The sequence below is a fragment of the Mustelus asterias genome, chromosome 23, assembly GCF_964213995.1.
Source record: "Mustelus asterias chromosome 23, sMusAst1.hap1.1, whole genome shotgun sequence".
In the NCBI taxonomy this organism is placed as follows: Eukaryota; Metazoa; Chordata; class Chondrichthyes; order Carcharhiniformes; family Triakidae; genus Mustelus; species Mustelus asterias.
Window position 1 is genome coordinate 59,543,912 of NC_135823.1, and position 17,719 is coordinate 59,561,630.

Sequence of the window (17,719 nt, forward strand, 5' to 3'; positions counted from 1 at the left end):
AAGCTCCCAGGCCTCAGGCGCCCAGACCTTAGGCTTTCCCTGGGCCTCCTAGGCTCCCATACCTTAGGTTTTTCACAGGCTCCTTAGGCTCCCAGGCCTTAGGTTTTCCCCAGGCCTCAGGCTCCCAGGCCTCAGTGTTTCCCCAGGACACAGGCTCCCAGGCCTCAGCATTTCCCCAGGCCTCTTAGGCTCCCAGGCTTTAGGTTTTTCCCAGACATCAGACTCCCAGGTCTGTGTTTCCCCAGGCCTCTTAGGCTTCCAGGCCTTAGGTTTTCCCCAGACTTCAGGCTCCAATGCCTTCGGTTTTCCCCAGGCCTCAGGCTCACAGGCCTTAGGTTTACTCCAGGCCTCAGGCTCCCAGGCCTTAGGCTTTTCCCAGGCCTCTTAGGGTCCCAGGTCTCTCCTTCTGCTGAAAACTCCATAACTAACGAGTGGGACAAATTGGTCGCTATGCAACATATCCTGCCAGCTTCACCGAGCAACACAGTCAGCTTCTCTACTCATTCCCAGTTTAAATGTCACATTTGAAAGTTCCACCATTCCCACTCTGCCTGTTTACCAGGAAAGGAATTCTTCAGCTGGTTACTGCGACAGCTGGTCTCGGAATCGACAACCGTTCAACTGTGTGTGTTAGTGCCGTCTAAATCAGAATCTGAATGGTCACATTTCAAGAATAGCCTGGCGAATAAGGGCACTTATCTACCATGGAAACTGGAAATTAAAATGGCCTGCATTTCGATAGCACCTTTCATAGTCTCAGGACATTCACAAAGCTCTGTGCAGCCAATGAACAGTCACAGTTGGAACGCAGGAAATATGACGGCCAATTTGCATTCAGCAAGCTCCAGTAAACAGTTTAAAACCATAAGGTGTAGGAGCAGTAATAGGCCATTTGGCCCATTAAGTCTTTCCACCTCCACCATTCAATGAGGTCATAACTGATCCAATATGCTAACCCTCAACTCCACTTTCCTGCCTTATCCCCATAACCCTTTATTCCCTCACTGATTAAAAATCTGTCCATCTCAGCTTTGAACATACATAATGAAAACAGAAAACGCTGGAAAATCTCAGTAGGTCTGCCAGCGTCTGTGGAGAGAGAATAGAGCCAACGTTTCGAGTCTGGATGACCCTTCATCAGAGCTAAGAACAAGGGTTATTGAGACTCGAAACGTTGGCTCTATTCTCTCTCCACAGATGCTGCTAGACCTGCTGAGAGATTTTCCAGCCCTTTCTGCTTCTGTTTCAGATTCCAGCATCTGCAGTAATTTGCTTTGACATACTTGACGACCCAGCCTCTGCGGTAAAGAATTCCACAGATTCACTACCCTCTGCGAGAAGAAATTAATCCTCATCTCCATCTTGAATGAGTTACCCCTTACTCTGAGTTCATGCCGTCTGGTCCCAGACTCTCCCACAAGGGGAAGCAACCTCTCAGCAATGTGGTAATGAATAGGTACTCTGTTTTTTTTACTATGTTGAGGGATCAATATGGGCACCGTGGTGAACCATAGTTGGTTACCACTATGAGTGCTGAGCCATGGATGGTCAGCACTATGGGTGTTTGTAGATATGTTACTGTAGTTACTGTTAGGGTTGGGCTGTTCTACCTGTTGATATTGTTCTGTGGTACACTCCAGTTGGCTCCGCCTACCAGGGGAAGTATAAAGGTCACTGCACTGCCTGGTGACCCTTTAGTCTGGGATTGTATTGTATATAGTGTGCTCCATTCTTGTCAGTAATAAAAGCCTTTATTTCCCGGGTACAATCTAGCCTCCCGAGTGATTTAATCGCACATCAGGCACCAGGGCTAACTGCCCTGCATTTCAAACAAGTGCCATGGCATCTTTCACATCCACCTGAGAGGGTAGATGGGGCCTCAGTTTAATAGGTCATTCAAAAAGTGGCACTTCCGACACTGCTGCACTCCCTCAATACGGGAAAGAAACTACAGGGTACGATTGGCCCTCAGGAGTTGGAACTTGACTCCGACAGGCATCCGCAGTCTGACAGAGGCAGGTGCATATTAAGAGGGCAAAATAAAAACTGTAACACCATCCCCAATCCCTGGCACAGCGGGTTAGCACTGCTGCCTCACAGCACCAGGGACCCGGGTTCGATTCCCGGCTTGGGTGACTGTCTGTGCGGAGTCTGCACGTTCTCCCCGTGTCTGTGTGGGTTTCCTCCGGGTGCTCCGGTTTCCTCCCACAGTCCGAAAGACGTGCTGATTAGGGTGCATTGACCATGCTAAATTCTCCCTCCGTGTACCCGAACAGGCGCCCGAGTGTGGCGACTGGGGGATTTTCACAGTAACTTCATTGCAGTGTTAACGTAAGCCTACTTGTGACACGAATAAATAAATAAATCTCCTGGAGTTGATCGAGCCTTTATTAAAACTGCAATTAGAACAAATTGGAAGAAAGCTTCATGCATGACCGCTTTTATTGATGGTTTCATCAATATTGGTTTCCAATTGGTTCACAGTTCCAGGCACCAGCTACATGTGCTTGCTGGGTGATACTGATTTCAGTGTGTGGAGCTGTCAGCTGTGATTTTCCAGCTTCCAGTGTGGATAGTGGAGTTGGTGGAGCTGTCGTGATCCCTGCCCAAAGACGGTGCAGGAGGCTGGAACACAGCGCCATGGCTGTGCCACCAGCCTGGCTTTGGGCACTGGGGGTAAGGAGGAAATACTTAAGGGTGGAATGGGCACATGCCGCCCTGGCGGAGAGGAGCCACACACAGGGTGCCTGGAAATGTGAACCAATTGGAAACCAATATTGATGAAACCATCAGTGAGAGCGGTCATGCATGAAGCTTTCTTCCAGTTCGTTCTAATTGCAGTTTTAATAAAGGCCCTATCGATTCCAGGAGAATTATTTATTTATTCGTGTCACAAGCAGGCTTACATTAACACTGCAATGAAGTTACTGTGAAAATCCCCTAGTCTCCACACTCCGGCGCCTGTTCGGGTACACCGAGGGAGAATTTAGCACGACCAATGCACCCTAATCAGCACGTCTTTCGGACTGTGGGAGGAAACCAGAGCACCTGGAGGAAACCCACGCAGACACGGGGAGAATGTGCAAACTCCACGCAGTCACCCAAGTCCATAAGACCATAAGACATAGGAGCGGAAGTAAGGCCATTCGGCCCATCGAGTCCACTCCACCATTCAATCATGGTTGATTTCAACTCCATTTACCCGCTCTCTCCCCATAGCCCTTAATTCCTCGAGAAATCAAGAATTTATCAATTTCTGTCTTGAAGACGCTCAACGTCTCGGCCTCCACAGCCCTCTGTGGCAATGAATTCCACAGACCCACCACTCTCTGGCTGAAGAAATTTCTCCTCATCTCTGTTCTAAAGTGACTCCCTTTTATTCTAAGGCTGTGCCCCCGCGTCCTAGTCTCCCCTGTTAATGGAAACAACTTCCCTACGTCCATCCTATCTAAGCCGTTCATTATCTTGTAAGTTTCTATCAGATCTCCCCTCAACCTCCTAAACTCCAATGAATATAATCCCACGATCCTCAGACGTTCATCGTATGTCAGGCCTACCATTCCTGGGATCATCCGTGTGAATCTCCGCTGGACCCGCTCCAGTGCCAGTATGTCCTTCCTGAGGTGTGGGGCCCAAAATTGCTCACAGTACTCCAAATGGGGCCTAACCAGTGCTTTATAAAGCCTCAGAAGTACATCCCTGCTTTTGTATTCCAAGCCTCTTGAGATAAATGACAACATTACATTTGCTTTCTTAATTACGGACTCAACCTGCAAGTTTACCTTTAGAGAATCCTGGACTAGGACTCCCAAGTCCCTTTGCACTTTAGCATTATGAATTTTGTCACCGTTTAGAAAATAGTCCATGCCTCTATTCTTTTTTCCAAAGTGTACGACCTCGCACTTGCCCACGTTGAATTTCATCAGCCACTTCTTGGACCACTCTCCTAAACTGTCTAAATCTTTCTGCAGCCTCCCCACCTCCTCAATACTACCTGCCCCTCCACCTATCTTTGTATCATCGGCAAACTTGGCCAGAATGCTCCCAGTCCCGTCATCTAGATCGTTAATATATAAAGAGAACAGCTGTGGCCCCAACACTGAACCCTGCGGGACACCACTTGTCACCGGTTGCCATTCTGAGAAAGAACCTTTTATCCCAACTCTCTGCCTTCTGTCTGACAGCCAATCGTCAATCCATGTTAGTACCTTGCCTCGAATACCATGGGCCCTTATTTTACTCAGCAGTCTCCCGTGAGGCACCTTGTCAAAGGCCTTTTGGAAGTCAAGATAGATAACATCCATTGGCTCTCCTTGGTCTAACCTATTTGTTATCTCTTCAAAGAACTCTAACAGGTTTGTCAGGCACGACCTCCCCTTACTAAATCCATGCTGACTTGTCTTAATCCGACCCTGCACTTCCAAGAATTTAGAAATCTCATCCTTAACGATGGATTCTAGAATTTTGCCAACAACTGAGGTTAGGCTAATTGGCCTATAATTTTCCATCTTTTTTCTTGTTCCCTTCTTGAACAGTGGGGTTACAACAGCGATTTTCCAATCCTCTGGGACTTTCCCTGACTCCAGTGACTTTTGAAAGATCATAACTAACGCCTCCACTATTTCTTCAGCTATCTCCTTTAGAACTCTAGGATGTAGCCCATCTGGGCCCGGAGATTTATCAATTTTCAGACCTTTTAGTTTCTCTAGCACTTTCTCCTTTGTGATGGCAACCATATTCAACTCTGCCCCCTGACTTTCCTGAATTGTTGGGATATTACTCATGTCTTCTACTGTGAAGACTGACGCAAAGTACTTATTAAGTTCCTCAGCTATTTCCTTGTCTCCCATCACTAGATTACCAGCGTCATTTTGGAGTCCGGAATCGAACCCGGGTCCCTGGCGCTATGTGGCAGCAGTGCTAACCACTATGCCACCGTATTATTGAAGGGGATGGCACAAGAAGTCTACTAGACTTCTCTGGTCTTGAGGACCTGCAGCAACTGTGATCCACTTCACTAGCCTTCCAAATTCAGCCTGACCAAGGTACAGGATATCGAGGAGAGGCACATTAAGGGGGGAATTCTCCCGTCCCACCTGCCACGGGAATCGTAGCGGGCAGCGGGGGTGGGCCACGCAAAGGTCCATTGACCTTGGGCAGGATTCTCCAGTTTTGGGGCAAGCCCACCCCAAGTGTCACAACCATTCCCCCCGAAATCCTACTGGTCCCGTTTTATTTGAATTTAATCACTTGGAAATCCAATAATTTTGTTGGGGGATCTTTCCTCTAACTCCCCTACCTGATAGAAGTTTATAAAATTATGAGGGCACAGATAGGGTGAACAGTTGGAAGTTTTTTCCGAGGGCAGAAATGACAATTACATGGAGCACATGTTCAAGGTGAGGGGGGGGGAAGGTTCAGTGGAGATGTGCCGGGGGGAGGTTTTTTTACTCAGAGGGTGGTGGGGGCCTGGAATGCGCTGCCAAGTGAGGTGGTTGAGGCAGACACGTTAGTGACATTTAAGACTTATCTGGATAGACACATGAACGGACGGGGAATAGAGTGATACAGGCTGGATGGGATAACGTGATAGGCGCAGGTTTGGAGGGCCGAAGGGCCTGTTCCTGTGCTGTACTGTTCTTTGTTCCACGATGCAAGTTGTGCTGGTTATATTTCCAACACTCAGTGGATTCGCTCTCTTGCAGCTTCTCAGCAACTTCCACTCAGGGATTCTCATATTACTCCCCTACCTTACTGTAAACCCTCACCCTCAATCCCAACGCCTTGTGTGAGCCGCAAAAATGTCTCGCTGCTGCTTCTACCATGGGGCGGGGGGGGGTTGCTAAGCAACAGGACACAAAGCGGCTGCTGTGGAACATGTTCTTCATTGTACTTCTGAATTTCAATACAGGTGCTTGATACCCGAGACCTTGAAGCCTTTCTCCTTGGTTGATGAAAAGGAAGGTGGAACAATCTGTGCTGTATCGTACCTTCAATTTGACCTTACCATAGAGTCATAGACCGGAATTTTCCCATCCCATCCCGCCTGCCACGGAATTCGTAAGGGGGGGGGGCGGATTTTGGGGCGAGCGCGGCCCGTCCATAGAGTCATACAGCACGGAAAAGGCCCTTCGGCCCATCCAGTCTGCATCGACAATAACTACCACTAAAGGCGCACTAATCCCATTTTCCTGCACTTGTCCCATATCCGTGAATGTTATGATATTTCAAGTGTTCATCCAAATATTTTTTTAAAGGTTGTAAGGTTTCCGGCCTTCACTACCGTCCCAGGCCGTGCATTCCAGATTCCCACCACCCTCTGAGTGAAATTATTTTTCTCAAATCCTCTCCTGCCCCTTAACCTAAAACTATGCCCCCTCATGACTGACCCTTCAACCAAGGGGAACAGCTGCTCCCTACTCACCCTATCCCTGCCCCTCATAATCTTGCACACCTCAATCATATCCCCCCTTAGTCTTCTCTGCTCTAAAGAAAACAATCCAAGCCTATCCAGTCTCTCTTTATCGTTCAAACACTCCCATCCCAGGCAACATCCTGATGAATCTCCTCTGTACTCCCTCTGGTGCTATCACATCCTTCTTATAGTGAGGTGACCAGAAATGCTCACAGTATTCCAGCTGTGGCCGAACCAACGCTCTGCAAAATTCCAACATTACCCTATTGCTTTTATACTTTGTAGCACAACTGATGAAAGTGGAGTTTAGAAGCCGGCCTTATCATAATTATCAAAAGGAGAGAGGCTTCCTCCTTCTACTTGCTATCACGGTTACATTCTAACTCAACAGCCATAACAACCAGCCAGCAATGGCAGGGGTGCTATGGAAGTAGATACTTCCATCAATCTGATAGTGCACTGTAACATCCCAGGGATCAGATGAGAGACCCCCATACAAAAGGCAAACAGATGCTCTAACCTCAACTTTGACCCTGTATAATAACTAATGCTATCAGACACCAACCAACCAAACAGTGTAAGGGACTGAATGCAGCAGATAACACAGCGCAAGGGTCAGCATTGACAGTGGGAATCCACTTGCCGTCTTATTCTTGGTCTCGCTGCAGATCTGATGAAAGACCCTCAGTCTGAAACGTCAACTTAGCTCCACCCTCCACAGATGCTGCCTCACCCACCCGATGCTTATAATCACGGAAAAATAACTCAATCCACCCCAGTTCCATGGTTATGTACTCAGTCTCTCAGGAGGTCAGTGTTAACGGGTAGTGAGAATGATGGTGTGAGATCCACACCATCATAACATTTATGCCACACAAATGCCAGACAATGACCATCACCAATAAGAGACACTCTAACCACCGCCCCATGACATTCAATTGTGTAACCATTACTGAACCTCTCACTGTCAACACCCTTGGGTTTACCATTAACAAGAAACAGAAACTCAACTGGACTCACTACGTAAACACAGTGGCTACAAGAGCAGGTCAGAGGCTAGGAATATTGCGGGGAGTAACTCACCTCCTGACTCCCCAAAGCCTGTCCACCATCTACATGGCACACGTCAAGAATATGATGGAATACTCCCCACTTGCCTGGATGGGTGCAGCTCCAACAACACTCAAGAAGCTTGACAACATCCAGGACAATCCGCTTGATTGGCACCACATCCACAAACATTTAATCCCTCCACCACCGAAGCTCAGTAGCAGCAGTGTGTACCATCTACAAGATGCAGTGCAGCAATTCACCAAAGATCCTTAGACAGGACCTTAACCAAACCCAAGATCACTTCCATCCAGAAGGACAAGGACAGGGGAACACCACCCCCTGCAAGTTCCCCTCCAAGCCGCTCACCGTCCTGATTTGGAAATACATCACCATTCCTTCGCAGTTGCTGGGTCAAAACCCTGGAATTCACTCCCTAATGGCATTGTGGGTCAACCCACAGCACGTGGACTTCAGCGATTCAAGATGGCGGCTCACCACCACCTTCTCAAGGGCAACTCGGGATGGGCAATAAATGCCGGCCAGCGACGCCCATGTCTCACGAATGAACAAAAAAAAGAATTCTGGCCACAATCTGGATTAACCAGAGGAGGGAAGCAAGGGCAGCCTTTCAACATGTGGATGGTTGGATTGGGGAGTTGTGCAGCAAAGGAGAGCTGGGGGGGTGGGGGGTGGGGGGGGAGTGAAAAGGCACCATTTTAACCACGGATTGCGTGGAGGGAAAAATAAACTTTGTGGCCACGTCCAATTTAAGTCAGAATGATGAAATACAGCCAAATAAAAGAGTAAATGTAAACTTTTCGAACGCAATGGGTGGGATTTCCTAACCTTTCCCACTGGGATCTTCCAGACCTGCTGAAGGTTACCCCCCCCCCCCTCAACCTCCCACATCATGGTGGGTTCCCCGAGACAGCGGGGTAGGTGAGCCACGCAAAACGCCACAGTTAATGGTGGGACTGGATGATTCCACCGGCGGCTAGTGGTGAGCCGCTTCCACCAGCGGAAAACACGCCACAGAGTCGGAGAGAACTGTCGGCAAATGCAGCTTGGGAAATTTTCACCACTGACGCAAAGCCCTTCCCCAAGTTATTAATTCTGTTGTCTTCATGGTGGGTGGGTCAGGGACTAGGTAGGCAAGGAATGTTTTTGTCTTGAATGCCGCTAGTTGTTGTAATGTGGAATGCACTGGCTGGAAAGGTGGGGGAGGCAGATTCAATAGGAACTTTCAAAAAGGGTTTTTTCCCCCCCTATTCATTCCACTAATGAGGGTGTCACTGGTAAGAGCAGTAACCCAAGTGCTCTTCAGGAGGTGATAGTGAGCTGCCTTCTCGAACCGCTGCTGTCCACCTGGTGTAGATACATCCACAGTGCTGTTAGGAAGGAGGTTCAAGGATCTTGACCCAGCAACAATGAAGGGGCAGCTATATGGTTCCAAGACCAGATGGTGTATGGCTTGGAGGGAGCATTAATCCAGTAAAGGAAATTTTTAAACTTAAGTCAACAGATAGTTTTTCAAAGAGTTAAAGGGCAGGGCTTTAAATGCTTTAACAGCTCGATAGGTCCCTTTGATAGTTTTCTAAAAATTATTTCATGAGTGCGGGCATTGCTGGCTGGGCCAAATCAATAACAAAAAAATCTGGAATTAAAAGTCTACTGATGACCATGAAGCCATTATCATTTGTTGTTAAAAACCCATCTCATAGAATCCCTAGAGTGCAGAAGGAGACCACTTGGCCCATTGAGTCTGCGCCAACCACAATCCCACCCAGGTCCTATCCCCATAACCCCATGCATTTACCCTAGCTCGGTCCCCCTGACACTAAGTGGCAATTTAGCATGGCCAATTCACCTAACCCGCACACCTTTGGACTGTGGGAGGAAACCGGAGCACCTGGAGGAAACCCACGCAGACACGGGGAGAGTGCGTAAACTTCACACAGACAGTGACCCAAGCCAGGAATCAAACCCGGGTCCTTGGCACTGTGAGGCGGCAGTGCTAAACACTGTGCTACCGTGCCACCCACTAATGTCCTTTAGGGAAGGAAATCTGCTGTCCCTTCCTGGTCTGGCCTACACGTGACTCCAGAGCCACAGCAATGTGGTCAACTCTCAACTGCCCTCTGAAATGGTCAAACAAGCCACTCAGTTCAAGAGGCAACTAAGGATGGGTAACAAAAGCTGTCATTGCCAGCGATGCCCAGATCCCGTGAAAGAATAAAGAAATAATTCTGAACAGTTTCACTCGCCCTTGGCACGGATGCGTAGAAGTGTATTAACTTTGTGTGGGTATCTGAATTGAGTTAACGGGCATTATTACTGGGACCAAGTTAACCCAGCATACAGTAAGTGATTGCGAGAAAAAGATTGTCACATACTCTCTACTTCAAAATGCACTATTTGCAATGGATCTTTCTGCAATCCCTGATCCTCAGAGGTGCAAATTTCCAAATCACTGTAAACAGGTTGCATAGGAACATTAAGGATTAGGAAAAGGAGGAGGCCATTCAGCCCCTCAGCTTTGCTCCCCCGTTCAATAAGATCATGATCTTCCACCTCAACTACATCTTCCCATCCATCCTCAAGTCCCTCGATTCCTATGATGACACAGAAGAACATTGCAACCAATGATATCATAGCCAGGCAGAGATATAGCTATTGCGAGCATTCAAATCTCAATTATATTTTCACAGAGAGGATGGTGAGTTTATCAGCTAGTTGAGACAAAGGGCTTAAACACAACGCACACACACACACACACACACACACACACGGCATAAATGTGAACCAAGCTCTGTGCACAATCCTTCCTGTTGCAGCCCCTTCTGAACTCTCTGCCTGACCAAAGCTGCTTCACACAGGCTGCAAAGACACTGACAAAGATCGCATACAGATAGCAATATCAGACTGAAGCCCAGCGACTGGTACATGGGAGGAACAATATACAACAGCCAAGGCTCTGGTACACAGGAGGAGAACATACAACAGCAAAGGCTTTGGTACACAGGAGAACATACAACAGCAAAGGCGATATACAGTGAGTGAGACTGGGACAGCATAAGGCCTGCATCACTGACTGCTGAACAACACCTAGCCCTGCACAGCAGGTTTAAATGACTACTCGTTTCATCCAGATTCTCACAAAAATCAAGATACTTTTCCGGTACAACAAAACAGTTTGTGTGAGGCCGGCTATCGGGTTACACAGAGGCAGCATTTTCAGCCAGCCGGGTTTTCTCTCAAGCATACCCCTCAGATGCTGAAATGTCACATCACCATAGCGCCGCAATCAAAGATTCGGGTCCATTGTGGGAGGTTCACAAAGCTTTTCACTGGACTTACCTTCTTTCATCCAAGAGATTGTTTTTCCCTCTCTCTCTCCACACCCACACCCTCCCCTCCCAGTTGAACAAGTACAGTCTGGTCAAACGGATGGGTTTTTTTTTGGGGGGGGGGGGGGGCCGCAGGCTCCCCTTGTGTTTGTATTTGTAGCCAGCAAGTCGCAAATAATGATCCCAGCGCTGAGCAAAGTCTTGCAAATGATGAGAGCTGCTCTTCCTGCCTTGTGGCTGCAGAGCCTCTCCTGGTTGCTGCCTGCATCACACACATGACTAGAATAGTAATAAAGGCCACATCAGGGGGACTGTGTGAGCCGACTGAGATTTCTCAGTATCCCCCCCTTCTACTGAGTGGGTCCCTGCTGCCTTCATTGTTTGGACGCGTTCATTTGAATCAGGCATGCCTGCGAGTCCCATTCAGGCTGAAAACTCAAGCATCTGGCAAATGGGGTGGTGGGGGGGAACAGAATCTCCAAGCTCACACAGCTTGCAGCTCTGCTTCTCTCCAAACCAAAACCTTTACAAGGCAGCCAGGCACAGTTTCAATGCAAGATTCTCAGCAGCACCTTGCTCCCGGTTCGGCTTTAAGTTCAGCTTTGCCACTGCCTGCCAAAGCATCTGTCATAAGAGTCATCGAGCACGGAAACAGGCCCTTCGGCCCAACTGATCCATGCTAACTTCCCAGCTAGCCCCAATTGCCCATCTTTGGCCCACATCCCTCTCATCCTTCCCCATCCATGTACTTATCCAAATGTTGCTATTGTACCCGCCTCGACCACTTTCTCTGGCAGCTCATTCCATATCCGCACCACCCTCTGCGTGAAGAAGCGGCACGGTAACACAGTGGTTAGCACTGCTGCTTCACAGCGCCAGGGACCTGGGTTCAATTCCTGGCTTGGGTGACTGTCTGTGTGGAGTCTGCACGTTCTCCCCGTGTCTGCGTGGGTTTCCTCCGGGTGCTCCAGTTTCCTCCCACATTCTGAAAGACGTGCTGGTTAGGGTGCATTGACCCAAACAGGCGCTGGACTGTGGCGACTTGGGGAATTTCACAGTTACTTCATTTCAGTGTTAATGTAAGCCTTACTTGCGACTAATAAATAAATAAAATTGCCCCTCAGATTCCTTTCAATCTTTCCCCTCTCACCTTAAACCTTGATGCGCGATTAAATCACTCGGGAGGCTGGATCGTACCCGGGAAATAAAGGCTTTTATTAGTAACAAGAATGGAGCACACTATATAACAATACAATCCCAGACTAAAGGGTCACCAGGCAGTGCAGTGACCTTTATACTCCTACAGGTAGGCGGAGCCAACCGGAGTGTACCACAGAACAATACCAACAGGTAGAACAGCCCAACCCTAACCCCAAAAGTGACAACAGTAACATATGTACAAGTACCCATAGTGCTAACCATCTATGGTTCACCACAAACCTATGCCCTCTAGTTTTCAATTCCCCTTCCCTGGGAAAAAGACTAAGGCTGGAATTTTACCGGTTGCCATGGGAATCGAAGCGGCCGAGGGGTGGACCATGGAAAGGTCCACTGACCTTGGGCGGGATTTTACGGTTTCGGGACGAGTGAGATTGTAAAATCTCGCCCCATGTGCGTTAATCCTATCTAAGCCCCTCATGATTTTATACACCTCAATAAGATCACCCCTCATTCCCCTACATTGCAAGGAATAAAGTCCTAGCCTGGCCAACCTCTCCCTATAACTCAGGCCCACTCGTCCTGGCAACATCCTCGTAAATCTTTGCACTCCTTCCAGTTTATCAATGTCTTTCCTATAACACAGGGTGACCAAAACTGTACACAATGCTCCAAGTGCCAAAACAATATATTATTAAACAGACCTCAATGCCAAATTTCTACTGTGACATCTTTATTTTGGTCCCTTTCAGTACATTTATTTCAACCTATTAAACCAAAGTCAAATTAAGTCCAATCATGGTCTCCATGTGAGGGTCAAACAAGATCCAAGCTGACAAGACGAGATATGGCACCCCATCTTGGGCTGAGGGAAATGGGCCAAACGCGGGCAATTGGGATAAGCTGACAAGACGAGACATGGCACCCCATTCTTGTGCCCGATCAAACAAGATCCAAACTGACAGGATGAGGCATTACACCCCCTCCCGGGCTTGATCTGATGCTTCACCTTAGCCAAAAGACTGAGATGGCTTTGAAAAATTGCATCAGGTAAAGCCTCGGTTTAATCTCATTGGCTACCCTGATCCTTGACTCTACCCTAGCCTGGGCGAACCACCATTGCAGACATCAGCACACCCCGCAGTGCAATGGGCAAGCCTGGTCACCTGCCTGATCATGGTTTCACCCCTGCCATCCTGTCAAAATAATCAAGTTGGCACTAAGCCCAGCAGTCGGGATTGCTTTGCCAATTTACAGCCTCTGCCCCACCCCTCCACCCCTCAGACAGTAAGAGTGACAATAAGCCTCACTGGCTTTAGAACTTTGGGGGACATTTTCCCGTCCTGTCCACCGTGGGAATCGTAGCGGGTGAAGGGAGGGGGGAACCATGCAAAGGTTGACCTTGGGCGGGATTTTCTGGTTTTGGGGCAAGTGGGGCTGGAAAATCCCGCTAATAATTTCCATCTTCTGATTTATTTTGCTCTAATTCTTTTCAACTTTCACACCATCTGCTTATATAATAATGGTTAAAAGTAGATTGAGCAAGTGGCTCGGTGTGAGATGAGAAACCAGCACTGACGCTTCTCAAAAATAACAAATAAGCCTGCGATACAGTTACTGCCATTTTCCCAGCCGCGCTTCCGCGGCAAAATGCACAAAGTGAGCATGATTGATCCCGATTGGGGGATTCGAGGCTGAATCATAATCCGATTAATTTTCCAAGCTGCAACGACAGCTTGGGGCGGCACGGTGGCACAGTGGTTAGCACTGCTGCCTCACAGCGCCAGGGACCCAGGTTCAATTCCGATTCGGGTCACTATCTGTGCGGAGTTTGCACATTCTCCCCGTGTCCGCATAGGTTTCCTCTCACAGTCCAAAAATGTGTGGGTTAGGTGGATTGGCCATGATAAATTGCCCCTTAGTGTCAGGGGGTAAGGAGGGTAAATATGTGGGGTTACGGGTATGGGACCTGGGTGGGATTGTTGTCGGTGCAGGCTCGATGGGCCAAATGGCCTCCTTCTGCACTGTAGATTCTATGATTGTAATCGATAGTCACCCTTGGCTTTGATATGGATACAAATCACTCTCCCCTTAATACCGTCATTAATTGAGTGTGTATACTGTGAAACATGTTACCCTAAGCATCTCATACACTTGATTTGATTTGGTTATTGTCGCATGTACTGGGATACAGTCAAAAGTATTGTTTCTTGCGCGCTATCCAGACAAAACGTAGTGTTCATAGACTACATAGAGGAGAAGGAAAGGAGAGGGTTTAGAATATAGCGTGTAGAGAAAGATCAGCTTAACATATGATTTGATTTTGATTTGATTTGATTTATTATTGTCACATGTATTAGTATATAGTGAAAAGTATTGTTGCTTGTGTGCTATACAGACAAAGCATACCATTCATAGAGTACATAAGGGAGAAGGAAAAGAGGAGAGGGTGCAGAATATAGCACTACAGTCAGAGCCAGGCTCAAGAGAAAGATCAACTTAATATATGATTTGATTTGATTTATTGTTGTTAGATGTATTGGGGTAAAGTTAAAAGTTTTGTTTCTTGCGTGCTATACAAAGCATACTGTACATAAAGTACATCGGGGAGAAGGAAAGAGAGGGTGTAGAATGTAATGTTACAGTCATAGCGAGGGTGTAGAGAAAGATCAGATTAATATATGATAGGACCATTCAAAAGGCTTGAGTTTGAAGAATCTATTTTTGGAGAGTTTCTCACTCCTCGAATACATCCAATACATCCGATGCAGAGTTGTCAATCGTTTCTCAAGTTTCAAAGTGGACCCTTACTGAATGCCTCAAGCCCACAACGCTCAACGCCAAAGGTTAGGCCTAACTCCGAACAGAACACCTCCAGAATCACTTGCCCAGGCTGGCATCAATTTTACTTTCTAATCTACATCTTTTGTTGATGCATGGGGTGCGGGCATGGTTGGTGGAGCCCGTTTTCATTGCCCATCCCTGATTGCCCTTGAGAAGGTGGTTGTGAGCTGCCTTCTTGAACCCACTGCAGTGCATGTGGTGTAAGTACATCCCCAGTGCTGTTAGGGAGGGAGTTCCAGGATTTTGGTCCAACAACAGTGAAGGAAGGGCCAATATATGTCCAAAATCAGGGTGCGGTTTGGAAGGGAACTCACAGGTGGTGGTGTCCCCGTGCATCTGCTGCCCTTGTCCTTCTAGGCGGTACACATTGCATACTCGGAAGGTGCTGTTGGAGAAGCCTTGGCGAGTGTGATAGTGCATCTTGTAGATGGTGCAGACACTGGTAGAGGAAGACGGAGAAACTGTAAGGGAGTCTCGAATGAGGGGTCGGGGGGGGGACTGAATTTAAAATTAGCGCTAGGCTATTCAGGGGCAATGCCAGGAGCCAACTGAAACTTACAGAATACTGAGAGGCCTGAATAGAGTGGACATGGAGAGGGTGTTTCCACTCATGGGAAAGGCTAGAACTCGAGGGCAACAACTGCAGAGTGAAGGGACACTCCTTTAAAACTGAGATGAGGAGGAATTTCTTCAGTCAGAGGGAACTCGTTGTCACAGAGGGCTGTGGAGGCCAGGCCATTGAGTGTCTTTAAGACAGAGATAGATAGGTTCTTGGTTAATAAGGGGATCAAGGGTTACGGGGAGAAGGCAGGAGAATGGGGATGAGAATCATATCAGCCATGATTGAATGGCAGAGCAGACTCAATGGACCGAATGGCCTAATTCTGCTCCTATATCTTACAATCTTATGGTGTCTTCCACACAGAAAGGGGCGTGGAAATCTGCAACCCACCTTCCAGGAAATGCAATTGGAGTTGGGTCAATTGAAAATCAGACAGATGAGAGGATAGATTTTAGTTAGGTAATCGTTAGAGCGTGTTAAGGAATCATAGAACTTGATCATAGAATCCCTACAGTACGGAAGGAGGCCATTCGGCCCATCGAGCCTGCACCAACAAGAATCCCACTCTATCCCCGTAACCCGACAAATTTACCCTAATTCCCCCCCGAAACTAGGGTCAATTTAACATGGCCAATCAACCTAACCTGCACATCTTTGGAGTGTGGGAGGAAACCGGAGCACCCGGAGGAAACTCACACAGACACGGGGAGAACGTGCAGACTCCACACAGGCAGTGACCCAAGCCGGGAATCAAACTGCGGTCCCTGGCGCTGTGAGGCAGCAGTGCTAACCACTGTGCCGCCGTGCTGCCCTAATGATGCTGTGGAAATGTAAAATCCAGCAGGTCAGGAAGCTGTTCACGATATAGTGAATGGTGCGGGTACAGGCAAGACTCATTCAAGGAACAACTGGATGTCTTGATGGGGATGGGAAGCTATGAATCTAAGGCAGCGAAATGCAGTTATGATACTGATACAATTGAATTGGAGAACAGACTCACTGGTGCTGAATCAATCACTAGTTTTATGGGCACATTATCATTTCCCAGCTGCAGATTCAGCCTCCAGCTATCGGTTACACAGAGCGGACGTAATTAAAGGGCAGAATTTTATTCAGGATCACAAATGCCTTTAAGGGAGGTCTAAAATAAATAAAAGTTAACTTTCACTCAGCCTCATTCTGTTTTAGGAATGAAAAATAAGTGGATTAAAAGATCTGTGGAGAGATAAAAAGGACACAGTCACAATGATTGGCAGGGATTCTCCGATCCCTCTCGAGATGTCCCCACTGTCAGGAATGGAGAATTGTCACTCAGCCAAAACTCCATTCACTGCAACGGGACTGGAGAATCCCAGCCACAGGCGAGACTGGAGAATTGTGGATATAACATCCTAGAAGAGTGCTGGTTGGACTGAGTTTGTGCGTCATAGAATCTACAGTGCAGAAGGAGGCCATTCGGCCCATCGAGCCTGTACCGACCACAATCCCACCCAGGCCCTATCCCCGTAATCCCATGTAATTACCCCGCTAATCCCCCAACACTAAGGGGCAATTTTAGCATTGCCAATCCACCGAACCCGCATATCTTTGGACAGTGGGAGGAAGCCGGAGCACCCGGAGGAAACCCAAGCAGACACGGGGAGAACGTGCAGACTCTGCACAGACAGTGACCCAAGGCTGGAATTGAACCCGGTTCCCTGGCGTTGTGAAGCAGCAGTGCTAACCACTATGCTATCACGTCGCCCCAGATAATTTCACCAGACTTTGCATACTTCAGTTAGAAAGTGTTTGGAAAACTTGCTATCTGGTGATTAGATTGTAAGCTAAAAAATAATTATTCATTTTATATCCTCCTCAGCAACTTGTGCCTTTAACAACAACTTATGCTTTCTTTATTCATTCATGGGATGTGGGCGTCGCTGGCTAGGCCAGCATTTATTGCCCATTCCTGAGGACATTTAAGAGTCAACCTCATTGCTGTGGCTTTGGAGTCCATAAGACCATAAGACATAAGACATAGGAGCAGAATTAGGCCACTCGGCCCATCGAGTCTTCTCCGCCATTCAATCATGGCTGATTCTCTTTTCATCCCCAATCTCCTGCCTTTTCCCCATAACCCCTGATCCCCTTATTAATCAAGGACCTATCTATCTCTGTCTTAAAGACACTCAATGACCTGGCCTCCACAGCCTTCTGCGGCAAAGAGTTCCACAGATTCAACACACTCTGGCTGAAGAAATTCCTCCTCATCTCTGTTTTAAAGGATCATCCCTTTAGCCTTAGGTTGTGCCCTCTGGTTCTAGTTTTTCCCACTAGTGGAAACATCCTCTCCACATCCAC

The 17,719-nt window shown here is 47.8% G+C and overlaps 1 protein-coding gene across 6 annotated transcripts in view; it reads right to left on the reverse strand.

The window, feature by feature from the left end:
• Positions 1 to 17,719, reverse strand: part of LOC144510824 (neuronal-specific septin-3-like) — a 403,898-nt gene that overhangs the window by 172,689 nt on the left and 213,490 nt on the right. The window contains exon 1 of one of the 6 annotated variants that reach the window (XM_078240763.1): positions 10,826 to 11,048. The exons of 4 other annotated variants lie outside the window; for them this stretch is intronic. In XM_078240763.1, the coding sequence (XP_078096889.1) occupies positions 10,826 to 10,835 (10 nt within the window). In that variant the 5' untranslated portion in view covers positions 10,836 to 11,048. Of the gene's footprint in view, positions 1 to 559; positions 695 to 10,825; positions 11,049 to 17,719 lie in introns of those variants that run through there. One more of the 6 variants, XM_078240765.1, reaches the window with a different exon arrangement.